This window comes from Theropithecus gelada, chromosome 14, assembly GCF_003255815.1.
Source record: "Theropithecus gelada isolate Dixy chromosome 14, Tgel_1.0, whole genome shotgun sequence".
Classification (NCBI taxonomy): domain Eukaryota; kingdom Metazoa; phylum Chordata; class Mammalia; order Primates; family Cercopithecidae; genus Theropithecus; species Theropithecus gelada.
Window position 1 is genome coordinate 109,877,193 of NC_037682.1, and position 20,417 is coordinate 109,897,609.

The 20,417-nt window shown below is 41.5% G+C and overlaps 1 protein-coding gene across 3 annotated transcripts in view; it reads left to right on the top strand.

Annotated features, from left to right (window-relative positions):
- Positions 1–20,417, top strand: part of UBE4A (ubiquitination factor E4A) — a 40,271-nt gene that overhangs the window by 7,310 nt on the left and 12,544 nt on the right. For 2 of the 3 annotated variants that reach the window (XM_025355764.1, XM_025355765.1), the window contains 13 exons: positions 2,965–3,138; positions 3,760–3,872; positions 5,824–5,976; positions 6,822–7,002; positions 7,401–7,603; positions 7,809–8,000; positions 9,248–9,581; positions 10,962–11,082; positions 13,883–14,187; positions 15,808–15,940; positions 17,003–17,190; positions 18,727–18,827; positions 18,924–19,037. In XM_025355764.1, the coding sequence (XP_025211549.1) occupies positions 2,965–3,138; positions 3,760–3,872; positions 5,824–5,976; positions 6,822–7,002; positions 7,401–7,603; positions 7,809–8,000; positions 9,248–9,581; positions 10,962–11,082; positions 13,883–14,187; positions 15,808–15,940; positions 17,003–17,190; positions 18,727–18,827; positions 18,924–19,037 (2,312 nt within the window). The remainder of the gene's footprint in view (positions 1–2,964; positions 3,139–3,759; positions 3,873–5,823; positions 5,977–6,821; positions 7,003–7,400; positions 7,604–7,808; positions 8,001–9,247; positions 9,582–10,961; positions 11,083–13,882; positions 14,188–15,807; positions 15,941–17,002; positions 17,191–18,726; positions 18,828–18,923; positions 19,038–20,417) is intronic. The other variant, XM_025355766.1, reaches the window with a different exon arrangement.

Below are 20,417 nucleotides of genomic sequence, written 5' to 3' on the forward strand. Positions count from 1 at the left end.
GTGGCTGAGGGAAATTTTGCCAAACAGATTCTTAGCTTCTGTCACCATTGGAGGTCAGAGAAGAACTCAACAGTATAGCAGCTGAGCAACAGAACGCTTGTCCTTCTGGCTATAAACAGACATAAATCTGGCTAGAGTTGGAAGCATTGCAGGCACATGCCCTTCTGTTACTATTTTGGCACCTCTTCATCTTAGTTTGTTTACACTGAGTTTATCATGCCACCAGAGCCAACCTGTTTCCACTAGCAATTAGTACTTTGCCAAAACCTTTGGCTTCCTATATTGAGCTTATACTCACCACACTGAAACAACTCTTACTTAGAGAGTTTTACCTGGACTTTCAGAGTAACCATTCTGTCAATAGAGAAAAGTAGATACAGACTCATATGTGGCATATAGTGAATCACATTACTTTTATGTAGTCATTCAACATGAATGATGGGGCCGGGCACAGTGGCTCGCGCCTGTAATCCCAGCTCTTTGTGAGGCCTAGGTGGGCAGATCACTGGAGGTCAGGAGTTCGAGACCAGCCTGGCCAACATGACAAAACCCCATCTCTACTAAAGATAAAAATTAGCCGGGCGTGATGGCAGGCGCCTATAATCCCAGCGTTTTGGGAGGCCGAGGTGGGCGGATCGCCTGAGGTCAGGAGTTTGAGATCAGGCTGGCCAACATGGTAAAACCCCATCTCTGCTAAAATTACTAAAATTAGCCAGGTGTGGTGGTGGGCGCCTGTAGACCCAACTACTTGGCTGAGGCAGGAGAATCGCTTGAACCTGGGAGGCGGAGGTTGCAGTGAGTCAAGATCACACCACTGCACTCCAGCCTGGGCGACAGAGTGAGACTCCATCTCAAAAAAAAAAAAAAAAAAAAAAATCAAAGGATGGGAGCAGATTTTGAGGACAGAAATTTTTTTTAAAAAATAAAAATAAAAATAGAAGGAATTTCATCAATAAGAAAAGAGGAACAAGAAGGAAAAAAAAGGTACAAAAGATGTGACAGACAACTTATAACCAAATGATTAAAAAATTTATTATCGGCCGGGCGCGGTGGCTCAAGCCTGTAATCCCAGCACTTTGGGAGGCCGAGACGGGCGGATCACGAGGTCAGGAGATCGAGACCATCCTGGCTGACACGGTGAAACCCCGTCTCTACTTTAAAAATACAAAAAACTAGCCGGGCGAGGTGGCGGGCGCCTGTAGTCCCAGCTACTCGGGAGGCTGAGGCAGGAGAATGGCCGGAACCCGGGAGGCGGAGCTTGCAGTGAGCTGAGATCCGGCCACTGCACTCCAGCCTGGGCGGCAGAGCGAGACTCTGTCTCAAAAAATAAATAAATAAATAAATAAATAAATAAATAATTTATTATCATCAATCATTAGAGAAATGCCAACTAAAACAACCATTAAATAGTTTTTTTACCTATAAAATGTGTGACGATTCAAACAGGCACTCTCATATACTGTTGGGTTTGCATGCAAATCAGAACAGTTTGAGGGTAACTTGGTAGTAAATGTTAACTTTTTTTTTTTTTTTTGAGATGAAGTCTCGCTCTGTCACCCAGGCTGGAGGGCAGTGGCACAATCTCGGCTCACTGCAACCTCTGCCTCCCGGGTTTAAGTGATTCTGCTGCCTCAGCCTCCCAAGTAGCTGGGACTACAGGTGTGTGCCACCATACCTGGCTAATTTTTTGTATTTTTTAGTAGAGATAGGGTTTCACCATGTTAGCCAGGATGGTCTCAATCTCCTGACCTCGTGATCCGCCCACCTTGGCCTCCCAAAGTGCTGGGATTATAGGCGTGAGCCACCGTGCCTGGCAGTAAATGTTAACTTTTTAAATGTTCGAGCTCTTTGATCTAGCAGTTCTGCTACTGTGAATTTATCCTGTAGAAATACTCATACAAGTAAACAAAAAGAGTTAAGTTGTATTCAGTGCAGTATTTAAAATCATGAAATATTAGAAACAACCCTATTGTTCATCAGTTGGAAAGTAGCTACTTAAATCACAGGGCATGCAAGAGATGTGATACAATACAGCCATTAAAAAGAATGAGGGGCCGGGCGCGGTGGCTCAAGCCTGTAATCCCAGCACTTTGGGAGGCCGAGACGGGCGGATCACGAGGTCAGGAGATCGAGACCATCCTGGCTAACACAGTGAAACCCCGTCTCTATTAAGAAATACAAAAAACTAGCCGGGCGAGGTGGCGGGCGCCTGTAGTCCCAGCTACTCGGGAGGCTGAGGCAGGAGAATGGCGTGAACCCGGGAGGCGGAGCTTGCAGTGAGCTGAGATCCAGCCACTGCACTCCAGCCTGGGCTACAGAGCGAGACTCCGTCTCAAAAAAAAAAAAAAAAAAAAAAAAGAATGAGGTAGGCCTCTAAATGACCTAACAAGGAAAGGCGTTGGTGCTGATTAAGAGGCAAGCTGAAAACAGCTATGTATAGTGTCCCATTTTTAAAAAAAATTTAAAAGATAGTAATGAATATTAGCACCAGAATAGAAAAAAATTCTTGAACAGTGTTAAGTATCTTTAGGGAATTGGTTCAGGAGACTTTCTCTACTATATTTTTCTGTACAGTTAAGAACTATTAAAACAAATGTGATCTCTTAAAATCAGGGAGAAAAGCCATACATTTAAAATAATTAAAGGCATTTTGATCTATTAGGTAATTCTTTGTTCACTAGGATTCTGTAGAGAAGATAACATATTGCTATTTCTGGCAGTGTGGAGTATAATTATGGATAGAAATAAAACTTTTGCTTTGTAAAATGTGGTAGGATTTATAGCCAGGAATTTCAAAACCCTATACTTAACTTCCCTGACTTGAGATGTTCACTAATTAGATGATTAGCTTGTTTTACATCCAAAATTATCATCCTCTTGGTTACATTTATTATTTTTGGTAGTATGCTTGATTCTCTCTTAAAGAAAGGGGTGTAACATTTAACAGTATACATTTTCTGGCAGATGAACTCCCAGCTAGCCCAGATGACTCGGATAATAGCGTGTCAGAGAGCCTGGATGAATTCGATTACTCTGTGGCTGAGATTAGCCGCTCCTTCCGATCACAGCAAGAAATATGTGAGCAACTCAACATCAATCACATGATCCAAAGGATCTTCCTTATTACTCTGGACAACAGTGAGTTACAAACTTGTAGCCAATATCTTCATGATTCTACCCTTCCTATTTGAACTTGGGCTAGGGGCTTGCTCTTAGAAGCCGATTACAGCTAATGGTTAGATACAAACCTACTCACTGCACTCCCTGAAACTCAGGTTTTATATTTCAGTGAAGCTTTTGGTATGATCTAAAAACAGTATTTAGACACAGATCTGTTGTTCCCGTTTCAATACTGACTGCACTATATAGCTACTTGCCTTTACTACCTTAAAAGGGACATGGAATGGTAGCCAAACTGATTTTCTTCTCAGAGGTAACCTAAATTTTCAGATGGGAGCCCTCAGAGGCATCAGAGAGTGTTTGCCCTCTGTGCCCTGTCTGTGGTTAAACCCCAAGGTTGGTACTAATGTCTGGGATTTACTCTTTAAATGTCATGATGCTAGGTTTATAACAAATCCCTTTCTCTGTGACTAGAAGGGAAAAAAAACGATTTGAATCTTTAGATGTTGCTTTGTGTATCAGGATCATTCTGGTATTCCTGAGTCAGATTTGCAATTCAAGAGTGATGCTGTCAAGATCAGTTGTCTGTATAAGACAAAAGCATAATCCTTAACCTATCATATTAAAACCATTTCCCAGGTGATCCCAGCTTGAAAAGCGGGAATGGCATCCCCAGCCGTTGTGTGTATTTGGAAGAAATGGCAGTAGAGCTAGAAGATCAAGACTGGCTCGATATGAGCAACGTTGAGCAGGTAATATTCTTATGTTCCTAATGTGTACCCTTAGCAAAAATTAGCTATGCACCTGAACTCTGCTCACTGTTCTCCAACTTATGCTTGTGTCCATATGTCCATCCCTCTCTCTTTTTTTTTTTTTTTTTTGCCAGTAGAAGGCCAATTAACCTGGATGTGCATCTCTAACATTGTGGTGTTCCTCTTTTGGAATCTTTTTATCTACCATGGCCACATGTCCAAATCTACCCATCCTCTAAGAACCAGTTAAAATGCCTTCTTAATTACAAAGCCTTGGACAGGCACATTGACTCACGCCTGTAATCCCAGTACTTTTGGAGGCCGAGGCAGGTGGATCACGAGGTTGGGAGATCGAGACTATCCTGGCTAACACAGTGAAACCCCATCTCTACTAAAAATACAAAAAATTAGCTGGGCATGGTGGTGGGTGCTTGTAGTCCCAGCTACTTGGGAGGCTGAGGCAGGAGAATGGTTTAGACCCAGGAGGTGGGGGTTGCAATGAGCCGAGATCACATCACTGCACTCCAGCCTGGACAACCGAGCAAGACTATCTCAAAAAAAAAAAAAAAAATTACAAAGCCTTGCCAAATAAAAGTGTTACTTCCTTCTCTGGGTACCTAGAATAATCAGCCTCTGAATCTCTTATGGGAATTGTCACTTCCTATCTCATGTTGCAGCTTTCTTATGTACCTGTCTTATCTCCCCTATTAAACTTAAGTTCTTAAGGACAAGGCTCATCACTTTTTCTTCTTTATATCCTTTCTATCTTAGTCTGTTTTGTGTTGCTATAAAAGAATACCTGTGACTGGGCACAGTGGCTCACACCTGTAATCCCATCACTTTGGGAGGATCTCTTCAGGCCAAGAGTTACCAGCCCTGGCAACACAACAAGACCATGTTTCTACAAAAAATACAAAGAATTAACTGGCTGTGATGGCATGTACCTGAAGTCCCAGCTACTCAGGAGGCTGAGGTGGGAGGATTGCTTGAGCCTGAGAGGCAGAGGCTGCAGTGAGCCTCTGCACTCCAGCCTAAGCGACAGAGTAAGAAAGACCCGTCTATAGAAAGAAAAAAAAAAGAACACCCAAACAGTAATTTATAAAGAAAGGTTTCTTTAGCTCACAGTTCTGCAGGCTGAGAAGTTTCAGGGCATGTCCCTGGCCGCTGGTGAGGGCTTTTGTGCTGCCTCACAGCGTGGTAGAGGAAGTTAGCAAAGGACACATACGATGAGGACACATGCAAAGAGGAGAAAACCTGAGAGGTGTCCTGGCTTAATAAGAACCCACTCTGGAGGGAATTTATCCATTCCTATGAGAATTAATCCAGTCTTGTGAGAGCAAGAACTCATTCACCACCTTGAGAATAGCACCAAGCAGTTCATGAGGGATCCGCTTCCATACCCAGACACCTCCCGCTAGCCCCACCTCCAACAGTGCCACATGGAAATCAAATTTCAACATGAATTTTGTTGGAGACAAACTTGTAAACCACAGCACTTTAAAAAAACAGTGCGTTGTACCTTGCAGGTGCCTGAGTAACATTAAAAGAATAAAAGTTTGGTAGGAAAGACAGTTGACACCTTGCAGTTTAACTTCACATTTAGAGTATCTTTATATAAGTCTGAATGAGATCAGCAATCACACAGAATAGTAGATTTCACATTTAAGTTTAATCACTGATCTCAGCACCATTCAACAAATAGTCTTTTAATGCCAACTCTATGCTGGGGCTATACTAGACACTTGAGGCTTAGTTTAGGATAACTTTATATATACCATAATTTTCTAATATTTTCTTAAGTGAAAAGATACAGGGCCCTTTTTTTCTCCTTGACTCTACATTCAAATCTGTGATTCTTGCTAATAACCTGTATCAGAATTACCTTTTACATCTTAACGTTCTAAGATTAATTTTGCAATAGTTTAGTATTTTTGTTTGTTTTTCTTTATAGGCCCTCTTCGCTCGCTTATTACTTCAAGATCCAGGCAACCACTTAATTAACATGACTTCTTCTACAACGCTAAATCTCTCTGCTGATCGAGATGCAGGGGAGAGGCACATTTTTTGTTACCTTTACTCCTGCTTCCAGAGAGCCAAGGAAGAGGTAAAGGAATAATCCCCATTGAATACTATATTGTCCTCTTGGATATGACTTTAGCATGTAGGCCAGAGTTGGATCGGTCTTTATATCAATTTATGTATGTCATAGTATGTCTAGAACTGAATATCAGGGACAGTAAAGCTTTTATATCAATTTATATATGTCATAGTATGTTTAGAACACTGGATATCAGATGCACTAAAGCTTTAGTCTCTGCTTTCTGTATGTTGGGGTCCACCCTTCTCCCCAATTAACTAGTGCCTCCTATTCTCTCTAAAACCTCTTTAGAAATCACATCCTTAAAAAAGTCTCATGAGGCTGGGCACAGTGGCTCACTCCTGTAATCCCAGCACTTTGGGAGGCCAAGGCAGGTGGATCACATGAGGCCAGGAGTTCAAGATCAGCCTGGCCAATGTGGCAAAACCTTTTCTCTACTAAAAATACAAAAAGTAGCCAGGCGTGGTGGCACACGTTTATAATCCCAGCTATTCAGGAGGCTGAGGCAGGAGAATCACATGAACCTGGGAGGTGGAGGAGGCAGTGAGCTGAGATCACACCACTGCACTCCAGCCTGGGTGACAGAGCGAGACTCCGTCTCAAAAAACAGAAAAGGACTCATGAATTCATTTCCACTGAGATGTAAATATTAGAGTAGGCTAAGCCTGACATTTCCAGGATTGGAATTTTAAATAGGCAGATAGATGATTCCTTAAGCCAAGGATTGAATCTCTAATTAATTTTCAAGCATCCACAGGAGACCAGTCTATCTCTTCTATTCTATTCACTGTGTCTACTTTCATTCCAGATTAGAGTTAGACTATTCGCTCTTTTCTTCATGCTGTTTGCAGATTACCAAAGTTCCAGAGAACCTGCTACCCTTTGCAGTGCAGTGCAGAAACCTCACTGTGTCTAATACCCGAACAGTTCTTCTCACCCCCGAGATCTATGTTGACCAAAACATCCATGAGCAACTGGTAGATTTGATGTTAGAAGCCATCCAGGGAGCCCGTGAGTACATGAGCAAAATCTGTAAGCTTCTACATTTTGATTTTCAGATTTAAAATTTCACTAATTGCATTAGAAAGTCTCAGAGCCATTATGGTTCTGGTACAGATTAAGGAAGAGGGCTCACATATTGATCTTTGAGGTTGAGTACCAGTAGAATAAAGCCGGGCATGGTAGCACACCCTTGTAGTCCCATCTACTCTGGAGGCTGAGGCAGAAGGATTCCTTGAGCCCAGGAGTTTGAGGCTGTAGTGTGCTATAATCACACCTGTGAATAGCCACTACACTCCAGGCTGGGCAAAAAAGCAAGACCCCATCTCTTAAAAAAAAAAAAAAAAGAATTATTGAAAGTAAAGAGCTATAGTGTAAAGGCGTATAAAAATTCTTGTGCCCTCCTTTCTCTCTCATTTGTCTTCTGTTAGATTTTGAAGATGTAACTGAGTTTCTGGAAGAGGTCATTGAAGCCTTGATATTGGATGAGGAAGTTCGAACATTTCCAGAAGTCATGATTCCAGTGTTTGATGTTTTATTGGGCCGAATAAAAGATCTCGAGCTCTGTCAGATCCTTTTGTATGCATATCTGGATATTCTTCTCTATTTCACTAGGCAAAAAGATATGGCAAAGGTAGGTCTGAAAGATGATATATATTCAGTTGAGCTAGATGTGTAATACACTATGCTTCCCTATCCTGAAGACACTGTAATATTACCTATAAAATAAGAAAAAGATAGCTTGGTTGTTGTATCAACTTAACTGTTTTGAGGCCCTCCCACCCCATCACCTTATCTCACCATGCAGACGAATAAGCAGGACTTGTCTTCTCTTACAGGTTTTTGTAGAATACATTCAGCCCAAGGACCCTACCAATGGGCAAATGTACCAGAAGACCTTGCTGGGAGTAATTCTGAATATCTCCTGCTTATTAAAGACTCCGGGTGTTGTAGAAAATCATGGCTACTTTTTGAATCCATCTCGTTCCAGCCCCCAGGAGATCAAAGTACAGGAGGCCAACATCCATCAGGTGGAACTGTTTACCAGGGCATCCCAGCCCCCGACCTTAAAATACTTTTCTCAGAAAGCAGATACAGATAAGGCCGCTCAAGCCTCTCTGGGAAAGCAAATTGATCTAGTTGGCTTTTACATCACATAAATAAATTAAAGCTGGGCGTGGTAGCTCAAGCCTGTAATCCCAGCACTTTGGAGGCCAAGATGGGAGGATCACTTGAGCCCAGGAGTTCAATTTGAAACCAGCCTGGGCAACACAGTGAGACCCCCATCTCTACAAAAAAATACAAAACTTAGCTGGGCATGGTGGCAAGCATCTGTCATCCCAGCTACTCAGGAGGCTGAGGTGGGAGGATCACTTGAGCCTGGGAGGTCAAGACTTCAGGAAGCCATGATTGCATCATCGCGCTCCAGCCTGGATGACAGAATGAGACTCTGTCTCAAAAAAAAAAAAAAAAATGCCCTCCTTTTAGCATGCTAAGAGCAGAGGATAAACCTTTGTGTGGGTTAAGAATGAGCTGCTGCTACTCCTTACCCTTTGCTGTAGCACTGCTACAGCTACTTCCCTGCAACCCTCATTTTTCTCACTGAGCTATACCTTTAGCTCTGAAAACCTTTTGACTGAACTCTAGCTTATAAACCCAGTTTTTCTGCCTTTTCCTGTCTAACCTATGCCCTCTCTATTTGGGCTTCTTCACATAAATTATAGTAGAGGTCTGGCCAACATGAGGCATTTAAATGATTGAATTGGGGATTTAAGTTTCTTATTTATTAGTTTAAGTCTCCTATTCATTAATCATTACAACTCTCTAAGGCAGGGCATGGCAAACTAGCAGTGGCCAAATCTGGCCTGCCGCCTGTTTTTATAAATAAAGTTTTATTGAACATAGTCATGCCCATTAGTATATGTATTGTTTGTGGTTTGAATTCATGCTACAGTGATAGAGTTGAATAATTGCCTCAGACACTGTACGGTAAGTAATGCCAGAAATCTTTATCGTCTAGCCCTTTGCAGAAAAAATTTACAGACCTATGCTCTAATACTATGTAATGCCATCTACGGTTCGGCAGCTGATCAGAAAATCTCTTATAAGTGCCCAGAAATATATTTTAAAATCAAATTAGGGGATAAGGCGCAGAGAGTGAGGGGAAAGATTAGGATTAGCATATTTTTAGAAACTGCCAATTGCTAAGGTTTGGGAATAAAAAATACTAGGATTGTGAAACTGGAACGTTCTGTGGTTGTGTTTTCTGGTTGAACAGTTCATGGCTCAGTTCCACGAAAAGATCTACCAGATGCTGAAGAACTTACTCCAGCTCTCTCCAGAAACCAAACACTGTATCTTGTCCTGGCTTGGAAACTGTTTGCATGCAAATGCAGGCCGCACCAAGATTTGGGCCAATCAGATGCCAGAAATCTTTTTCCAAATGTATGCCTCGGATGCCTTCTTTCTGAATCTGGGTGCTGCTCTCCTGAAGCTATGCCAGCCATTTTGCAAACCCAGATCCTCTCGGCTCCTCACCTTTAATCCCACATACTGTGCCCTCAAGGAGTTGAATGATGAAGAACGAAAAATTAAAAATGTACACATGAGAGGTAGGGGAGAACCAGGCTTCTCAAAACCGTGTGTGTGTGTGTGTGTGTGTATATAATGTGTAAAGCATTCACTCCCTTATCCTTTCCCACGGAGTTCCTTTCTCAAAAAAAGATGAGGCAGAAACAAGAGTTATTTAGATTTTTTTTTTTTTGAGATAGAGTCTCACTCTGTCACTCAGGCTATAGTGCAGTGGCGCTATCTCGGCTCACTGCAATCTCTGTCTCCCGTGTTCAAGCAATTCTCCTGCCTCAGCCTTCTGAGTAGCTGGGACTACAGGTGCGTGCCACCACGCCCAGCTAATGTTTTGTGTTTTTATTAGAGATGGGGTTTCACCATGTTGGCCAGGATAGTCTTGATCTCTTGACCTCATGATCCACCCGCCTCAGCCTCTCAAAGTGCTGGGATTACAGGCGTGAGCCACTGTGCCCGGCCAGAATTTTTTAAAGACAGATTTTTGAGAAGAGAAAAAAAACACCTGGTAGCTTTTAAATGTTGTACTTTAGTGAGACCTTCTCTCTGGATTTGGCAGCCTTGCATGTTCATTCATTCATACATCATAAAAACGAATAAAGCAGAGTCCTCATCCTTTTTGAACTCAGGCTCCAGAAGGCATATATATTAACAGATAATTATAATATGGTATAGGGCTAAGCTGTGTGAGCACAGAGGAGGGAGTAAACAATTCTGCAGAAGTTGGAGGTCTTCGTAGCTGAGTCTTGAGAGACAAGTTAGGTTTTACCAGGCAAAGAAGCAAGAGGATCCCTTTATACAGAGAGAAAAGCGAGTGTAAAGGTATAAAACTATGGAAAGTCTTGACTAAGAAATGGTGAGAGGCTCAATGTGGCTAGGGCAAGGGGTAGATGGGGTTCAGTTGGGGAGGAAATGGGTCAAGGGAGGAAGATAGTTGGGGCTGGATTGGAGAAAACAGTACAGAGAAATGAAAAGAAAATAAATGACTCATAATCCTACCACTCTAAGTGAAATCACTCTTAATTTTGGTATATTTCATTCCAGTTTTATAATTCTAATTGTAAACATGATAACTGCTCAAAAGCAAATAATCAAATTCAGAAAAACACAAAATAAATACAAATGATCTATTGCCTATCACTTGAAACAATCTATAGTATTATTCCTTTTAATTTTTGGTGATTTCATGGTCAAGTGAAAAAGATTTAACTGTATTTCTGTAGACGGTGAGAAGCCAAAAGATATATTTAGACAAAGAACTAATATGACAAGAAATGTTTTTAAGAAGATACCACTGCTAACAGTATGGAAATTGAATGAGTGTAAGAGGAGACTGGAGACCAAGATGGATGTCTGTGACAAGACATTTACCCTTGTTTTGTCTTTTTTTTTTTTTTAACCTCTTTGAGGTTTGGACAAAGAAACCTGTTTGATCCCAGCTGTGCAGGAGCCAAAGTTTCCACAGAACTACAACCTTGTAACAGAGAACCTTGCCCTGACAGAGTATACCTTGTACTTGGGATTTCACAGGTAACTCCTCTGATGTCATTAGGAAAAAACAGTTGAGTTGTGTTGATAACCAGAAGGTAGAAATTGAGTCTTTGGCCAGGCACAGAAGCTCACATCTTTAATCTCAGCATTTTGGGAGGCCAAGGCAGAAGGATTGCTTGAGGCCAGAAGTTTAAGACCACTAACCTGGGCAAGAAAGACCCCCATCTCTACCAAAAAAAAAAAAAAATCGCCAGGCATGGTGGCATATGCTTGTAGTCCTAGCTGCTCCAGAGGCTGAGGCAGGAGGATTGCTCTAGCCAAGGAGTTGGAGGCCACAGTGAGCTATGATCGTGCAACTGTACTCCATCCTGGGTGACAGAGTGATAACCTGTCTCTTAAAAAAAAAAAAGAGAGAGAGGGAGAGTCTTAGAGATATAATCTGAGCTTATTCTAAAGGCTTACATTAAAATCTAATAGAAAAGGGGCATTGTATGAATTTATTTGTGTTTCATGAATCAGCTTTGTCCAGATTTCTTAAATTTGTTTTTAACTTTTATTGTTGTTGAGATGGATTTTCGCTCTTGTCACCTTGGTTGGAGTACAGTGGCGCATTCTCTGCTCACTGCAACCTCCACCTCCTGGGTTCAAGCAATTCTTCTGCCTCATCCTCCCAAGTAGCTGGGATTACAGGCATGCACCACCATGCCCAGCTGATTTTGTATTTTTTTAGTAGAGATGGGGTTTCGCCGTGTTGGCCGGGCTGGTCTCGAACTCCTGACCTCAGGTGATCCACCCACCTTGGCCTCCCAAAGTGCTGGGATTACAGGCATAAGCCACTGTGCCTGACCTGTTTTTAACTTTTGACCTGTTAAACTTTAAAAATTAAATTGCTGTCTTTCTGTTATGATCTGGGAAAGTGGAATTGTTTTCATTTTATATTGCACTTTCTGCTCTTAAATTTTCATTACTGGCCAGGTGTGGTGGCTCATGCCTGTAATCCTTAGCACTTGGGGAGGCCAAGGCAGGCCGATCACTTGAGCCCAGGAGTTTGAGAGCAGCCTGGGCAACATGGCAAAACCCCGTCTCTACAAAATATACAAGAATTAGCTGGGCATGGTGGCATGTGCCTGTAGTGTCAGCTAATCACGAGGCTGAGGTGGGAGGATCTCTTGAGCCCGGAATGTTGAGACTGCAGTGAGCTGAGATTGCACCACTGCGCTCCAGCCTGGGCAACATAGTGAAACCCTGTCTCAAAAAAAAAAAAAAAATTTCATTACTACTCCTGGTGATAAAAGATGAAGTTTGGCCAGGCGCAGTGGCTCACACCTGTAATCCCAACACTTTGGGAGGCTGAGGCAGGCAGATCACAAGGTCAGGAGATTAAGACCATCCTGGCTAACACAGTGAAACCCCATCTCTACTAAAAATGCAAAAAATTAGCCTGGCTTGGTGGCACGTGCCTGTAGTCCCAGCTACTCAGGAGGGTTGGGGTTAGGGTTAGGGTTGAAGAAGGAGAATTGCTTGAACCTGGGAGGCGGAAGTTGCAGTGAGCCGAGATCGTGGCACTGCACTCCAGCCTGGACAACAGAATGGAAATCTATCTCAAAAAAAAATAATTAATTTTTAAAAAAAAAAAGACCAAGTTTTAACTCTACAGAGAGACAAAAATGGCAAAAATTATGGAAATGTTTATAAGGGAGTCTGATGAGATCAATAGGACCACAAAAGACATTAGATAAAGAAGATTCTAGAAATGTGAAGATTTTAGAACTAGAATGTATGACTTCCAAAAACAGTTCTGGTTCTGGCTGTTCATTATTCTGTAATTTGTTTTCCTCTGATTTAGCTGATTATGACAGGTATAAGTAGAGGGAGAAAACAGCAACGCAGTCATAGAAAGGGACACTAGGAATAGCAATTTTTAATACCTTCTCAAGATACCTGAATTGATGCAGAGCATTTTTCAAAACTACCCAGTCAACACATTGCTGGAGGAATGAAATTATATCTTTAGAGAGAAATCTCCATCATAGACATTCTAAATAAGACAGTAGATAAAAGTTCAGCATGTGCTTAACCTGCTCAACTGCCTAGGTTCAAACAAAAAATGAATATCATCTAGTTTCCCAATATTAACTAGCCAAGACATTATCTACAGAGCCAAAGGAAATGATTTTGGACCATTATCCGTAACTTTGAATTATGTGTCTTCCTTTCAGTAGAGAATATTAGGCTGACCTTTTCTGAAGAATAATTTAATTTAATATTGAACAACAGAGTGCTGGAAGCTGCTCTTAGATTGCATCTCAGGTGGCTACTAGTTTATATGTGGTCGTTATTAATCTAGAGTCCCTTTTCACCAGCTTAGTTTTCTACTAACCGAAGAAAGACTATCCATATAACCCCATCAAAGTATGATCATTGCATCAAAGTATGATCATTGCCCTCATGTGATGTAAAACTATCCTGCTGGGCTTCTTGTACTTTGCCTAATAATTATTTATTTTATGTAGTAACAGCCCATTCTACACCCTACTCAACCAAGCTGCCTTTCTTTGGATAGTGCATTTCAGCTGAAGGCTGCTAACTATTTGCAATTAGCTTCGATTATGTTGAATACTTGGCAACATTTTCCCATTGCTGTGCACCCTGCCTGTGTCCTGTCAAAAACTTTTGTGAGTGCCCTCTGTGTCATTGCAACTGCAACTCCCTACTATCCTTAAAGAGAAGACTAGATAAATAATTGAGGTGGTTTTTTTTGGTTTTTTGTTTGGTTTTTGTGTGTGTGTGTGACTTTCTGTTTTCCCTGACCCGATCTCTTCTGCTTTCTTGGGGGCAGGTTGCATGATCAGATGGTAAAAATCAACCAAAATCTGCATCGGCTGCAGGTTGCCTGGCGGGATGCTCAGCAGAGTTCTAGCCCTGCTGCTGACAATCTTCGTGAGCAGTTTGAACGATTGATGACCATCTATCTTTCTACCAAGACTGCCATGACAGAGCCACAAATGCTACAAAACTGCCTAAACTTGCAGGTGTCCATGGCTGTTCTACTGGTTCAACTGGCCATAGGCAATGAGGGCTCACAACCAATAGAGCTAACCTTTCCTTTGCCAGATGGCTACAGCTCTTTGGCTTATGTGCCAGGTAAGCAGGCTTTCCCTTGGGAATGTCCTATTTATAGCCTTCTGAGTTTAACTGGGTCAGTTTGGAAGTTTAATCCTCAAAATACCCTTTCTTCATTATCATTCAGTTGCTTTCGGAGAAACAACTCAAACTTAGATAATATCTACTGGTCAAAGTATTGGGTGACTAACAATTTGTTCCTCAACCTTGTGTCCCCACTGCTGTGCATATCAGAAAATCATCTTCAAAGGATTAAGTGTAATCAGAGTTTTCAGAGCTATTAGTTTCTATCATTAATATTTGTTCAACTTGCACATTCATCTAACCTTTCCTGTGCTTTTTGTAGAAAAAAAATTAGCTCCTACTGGTTAACTCAGAAGGGAAAGAGAGAGAGAGCTTGTGTGTGTGTGTGTGTTTGAGTGTGTGTGTGTGTCAGTGAGTCATTGAGGGGTGGGCAGGTGTTGCCAATCTAATCAGGTTATGTGTTCTTAACCATTGTATTGGTCATATCATTCTGTGTAACAGATTACCCCAAAACATAGCAGCTTAAAACTACAGACCAGGTATGATGGTGCATGCCTGTAATCCCAGCACTTTGGGAGGCCGAAGCAGGATGATTACTTGAGCCCAGGAGTTCAGGATTGGCCTGGGCAACATAGGGAGACCCTATCTCTACAAAAACTAAAAAATTAGCCAGGCATGGTGGTGCACACTTGTAGTTCCAGCTACTCAGGGGGCTGAAGTGAGAGAATGGCTTGAGCCCAGGAAGTTGAGGCCACAGTGAGCCATAATTGCACTACTGCACTCCAGCCTGGGTGACAGAGCAGGACCCTGTCTCAAAAATAATAATAATAAACAAAATAGCAACAACAACACTGCAAACAGCTTACTCAGCTGCGTGATTCTGACTCAGAGTTCCTCAGGAAGTTATGTAGCCAAGCTGTCAGGGCCTTAGGAATCTGAGGACTCTGCTAGGGCTGGAGGATCCACTTACAAGCCCAGTCATGTGGTTGTTGACAGGCCTCAGTTGCTTGTGCTATTGACCAGCAGCCTCTTTTCTAGGCCATGTATGTGTCTTCTAAATACTACTCATGATATGGCAGCTGGCTTCCCCTGGAGCAAGTGACCAAAATGGAGACTGTAAGCTTTTATACCCTAATCTTGGAAATGACATAGCATCACATCTGCTGTATGCCTCAGAGTTTATCTTCTACTCTGAAAGAGTGAATATGGGAGGGGACTGCATAAGGTCATGAACCAAAAAGCAGTGATCATTGGAGGACCATCCTGGAGTCTGGCTACCACCATCACCTAACATGTTAATCTTTATTAGGGCGTCCTCACACATCTGAAGGGTTTAAACCACAGTTAACCTTGAGACTAAAAATGTATATATTAGTATACTGGTGTGTTAACATTTTGTGTCATTACTGTTCATATATTTACTTGAATAAAAATTTAAATTGACTTACATTTAAAGGAGATTTTACATTTATTGACTTATTACCATCTCTAGTACCAACAAAACATTTAGTTTTTTTTTTTAACCTTCATTAAGTAGGGTGAAAGGAATTTAAGTGTTGTTTATTAGTACAAATATACAGATGTTTGGCTAATTCCAGTGAATACTTTCTTTTTCAGAATTTTTTGCAGATAACCTGGGTGATTTTCTCATTTTTCTCCGCCGCTTTGCCGATGACATTTTGGAGACATCAGCAGATTCCCTGGAGCATGTCCTTCACTTTATCACCATTTTCACTGGAAGCATAGAAAGGTGAAGTGCTGTAAGCTTGGTTCTGTCACTGTTTAGGCTGTAAAACATTCAGAAGACTTCTAAACCAAGAAATAAACAAGCCTGAATCATAAGGGGTTGCCTTCAGAAGTTATGGTAACATTAATGAATCACCTGACCATCCATATGGGTAGCCAGAAACCCCACTGTTGAGAGGTATAATAAACAATGAACTTTGCCCACAGAGAATTTAATCCTGCATATAAGGTATCTTATGGGAATTCCACTGCTAGTCCATGGTTAAAGTAGTTAACATAATGCCAGAAACTTACCAGTGGCAGCCAGGTGCTAATGCTCTTCTAATAATTATATGATGATAAAGCTTGTTCTTGCTATTCTGAGTTGGATGAGCAGTAAACTTAAGTCAATATTATTTCTCATTTCAAGTTTTCTCACTCATAGCTTCTAGACCTCTTTTCCAAAGGAAGATACTGTGACTTGTAGAATTGCTTCCCTGATTTTTTTGATGCATAGGCTAAAGGAAATGGAAACTCTGTGTACAAAAGTGAAGATTTGCTGCACAATGAAGAGAATGACCCACAATTCCCTGAGCCGTATCAGTGATAAGTAGAGAGAAGCCAATTCTTCACTGAGCTGAGCATACCTAATGAGAAGTCATAAGTCAACAAGTATTATGCATACACTGTATGCGTCATGGGTAATGTAGCATAATTATATTCTAGTCTTTACCCTCAGAAAGCTTGAAAAGGCAAATTTATTCCACATGAAACTGTCAGAGAATAGTAAGCAGTAAATAATGCATTATTACAGAGAAGTAAACAATGGCTAAGCATTCAAAAACTTAAGTGCTCACCCTCATAGTTGGTAAGCTGTCAACTCAAGAGCTAAATGATGTACCCTGCATCACCACCTCCCACCCTCCACCCACACCAAGAAACTGACAAACTTAAAACTGCAGAAGTGGATCTTTTTTTTTCCTATAATGATGGTTTAGGGTGGATTTTTATTCTTATGTGGAGAGAACAGCGTCATAAATTTGGAGTTAAGCTTATCTGCTCATCTTGCTTTTTTCCCATTTTGCAGAATGAAGAATCCCCACCTGAGGGCCAAACTAGCAGAGGTGTTGGAAGCAGTGATGCCCCACCTGGATCAGACCCCAAATCCTTTGGTATCCAGTGTGTTCCACCGGAAACGTGTGTTCTGCAACTTTCAGTATGCACCCCAACTTGCAGAGGCTCTAATCAAGGTTTTTGTGGACATCGAATTTACAGGTAAAGCAGTCATGAAGCTGAGCCCAGAACTGAGAAGCTGATACCAGTGGAGTTTCATAGTTTGATCTGTATTTGGATATCAAAGAAATGTCAAGCCATTACTATTGAATACCTACTATGTGCCAGGCTTGATGATAAGTGTTTTTTTTTAAACATTATCCCATTGTCACCATCTGAAAAGTTTCACTCTATTATCCCTGTTTTATTTATTTATTTATTTTTAATTATCCCTGTTTTACAAATGAAGACATGACTGCCCAAAAGATCAAATTATTTGTCCATGTCATGACATTCACTACCAAGTGGTAGAATCAGGTCTGTGTCACCTGAAGAAATCTATGTATTCCAACACCCTTATTATGATGCTTCATCAAATCAGACTCAAATTAGACTTTTTGATTAAAACCTGGGTCTTTATTTTTCTCTGCCTTAAAATTACAGAATAGTGCATAAAGAGGCAGTGTAGGCCGGGCGCGGTGGCTCAAGCCTGTAATCCCAGCACTTTGGGAGGCCGAGACGGGTGGATCACGAGGTCAGGAGATCGAGACCATCCTGGCTAACACGGTGAAACCCCGTCTCTACTAAGAAATACAAAAAACTAGCCGGGCGAGGTGGCGGGCGCCTGTAGTCCCAGCTACTCGGGAGGCTGAGGCCGGAGAATGGCGTGAACCCGGGAGGCGGAGCTTGCAGTGAGCTGAGATCCGGCCACTGCACTCTAGCCTGGGCTACAGAGCGAGACTCCGTCTCAAAAAAAAAAAAAAAAAAAAAGAGGCAGTGTACTGGTTGAGAGATTCTTTTATCTTAACCAGACTATCTAACTCTCCAATAGTCTAATGGTTCGATTAAGAATACCAGCAGGCAGCCAGGCAGAGTGGTTCATGCTTGTAATCCCAGCATTTTGGGAGGCCGAAGTAGGCAGATCACTTGAACTCATGAGTTTGAGACCAGCCTGGCCAACATGGTGAAACCCCATCTCTACAAAAAATACAAAAATTACCGGGGCGTGGTGGTGGGTACCTGTAATCCCAGCTACTCAGGAGGCAGAGGCATGAGAATCGCTTGAATTCGGGAGGTGGAGGTGGCAGTGAGCTGAGATTGCACCACTGCACCCCAGCCTGGATGACAGAGCAAGAAATCCCTCTCAAAAAAAAAAAAAACACCAGTGGGCAACATTCCCTCTCTATGTAACCCTGAGCCCCTGTGTTTGTTTAAACAGTACCCTGTCTCAAAGCCTGAGAAGTACTCATGTTTGGATATGGAAGCATTTGTTTCCCTTGACTTTTATTTTATAGCTTGGTACTTGTCTCTTGCAGAGTAAGGTATCCTTTATCTCTGTCTCCCCTTTACTTCGTCAGTAAGGAAATGAGCAAACACTTGGCCATAACTTTAGACCTCTAGAAACTCCAGGGCAGATTTTGTTAGTAGTCTTAACACACTCAAAAGCAAATGGCTACAAAGCAAATGACTACACATAGGCATAAGCTCTTCCTCTTATGACACCACCTTTGCTGATATTTTGCTCTTGCCTTACTCCAGGAGACCCCCATCAATTTGAACAGAAGTTTAATTACCGTCGTCCCATGTATCCTATCCTAAGATACATGTGGGCGACAGATACCTATCGGGAGAGCATTAAGGTGAGAGAGTTTCTGATGAAACCTGTTGCTTTATATAAGCCCCAATGAGTTGTAATTCAATACTAAAATGGTTTTCTTGTGGGCTGGGACTTACAGGATTTGGCTGACTATGCCTCTAAGAATTTAGAAGCCATGAATCCCCCACTTTTCCTCCGCTTTCTTAACCTGCTAATGAATGATGCCATCTTCCTTTTGGATGAAGCCATACAGGTGAGAAAAAAAGATTTAACTGCCCCATACCATCAAATCATCATCAGTACATACATTTTACCTTTTAATCATATAGAGCAGTCCTTATGCCCCTAGTACCAGACTGGAACACCAAAAATGTGTGGTTAGTAGTGTACCACCAAGCTTGCCATTACAGAGCTTTCTAGTTCATTCCATTAGAGACCAAGATCAAGGGTCATTGAAGCGTCATGAGATGGACATTTTGGCAGAGTTGAAAATACCATATGGTGAAGCCAAACTACGTTGTATTGGCAGGAGTAATTCATCAGGCCGGCACTACAGAAAGAAAGAAATCAAAGGAGCTAACTTTTGGTCATTGAAACCCTTTTAATCCCAACATGTCAGTAAAATATCTTACTAAGACAATGACTTTTAACCCACTTTCCTAAAAGATTCTGATTTTTGCACCACTACTTGAAAGAAAATCTCTGATTTGGGTTATTTTTTCATATAAAGGCTCCAAGTTGTCAGTATTTCTCATATTTCCACTGCCTCCTAAATTCTTAGCTATATTGTGAAACAAACGTTTCACAAAGTATAAAATGCAGCTGGGTGCCTCTCAGCTCCTTCAGTGTATTATTTCCTTAACCTTCCCTGGAGGATCTGCTTACTTCTCCCATAAAAACTTTGCTATCTGTAGAGCAAAACTTCCCTTACCTGTGATGGGTAGAGGATGGACAGGGCACTGACCTAAAGGGAGATGAAGCAGGTAAATCCTGAGGGTAGCCTTTAGACAATCATGAGCTCCTCGTTGTGATCAGCAGTCCCCTGAGTAGCTTGTGTTTAATTTGTGAGAAAGGTTTGATCTGATTTCTTCATAATCCTACACTTTAGGGTTTAAGATAGGTTTTCTTCAAAAGTGAGAATAGGTCCTGTTACAAACAGACCCTTTTAAGCAAGAGGTGTGTGACACAAAGTATGAAGCAGATGGTATTTTCATGAGATTAAGTTTAACAAGTTGTTTGCTACAACAGGAAGGATGACATGAAATAGAGAGTTTTAAATAATTATGTTCTTCCACACATCTTGCATATTTGATAGAGCTTTGATTTTTTTTGTAAGGAATTTGGCAGGGGGGGATTTGTTTTCATCTTTCAGGAAGGAGTCATCGTTTTTTCACTATAGTGTGGGGTTTTTTAGTTTTTTTGTTTCTTGGCCTGGGTTTCATATATTAAACTCTTCATCCTTCTTTCCATTTAATAATGATATACTATTTCTAGGGGAATTACCTGTGAATGTACCCAAGCTGAAACAAATCTGTATGAAGCCACAATTTCTTTTTTTCCTGAAAGTTCTTTTGAGCTTCAGCCCTATGCTGAGAAATAAAGGCTCATGTCTCTTACATAATCCCTTGTTTTC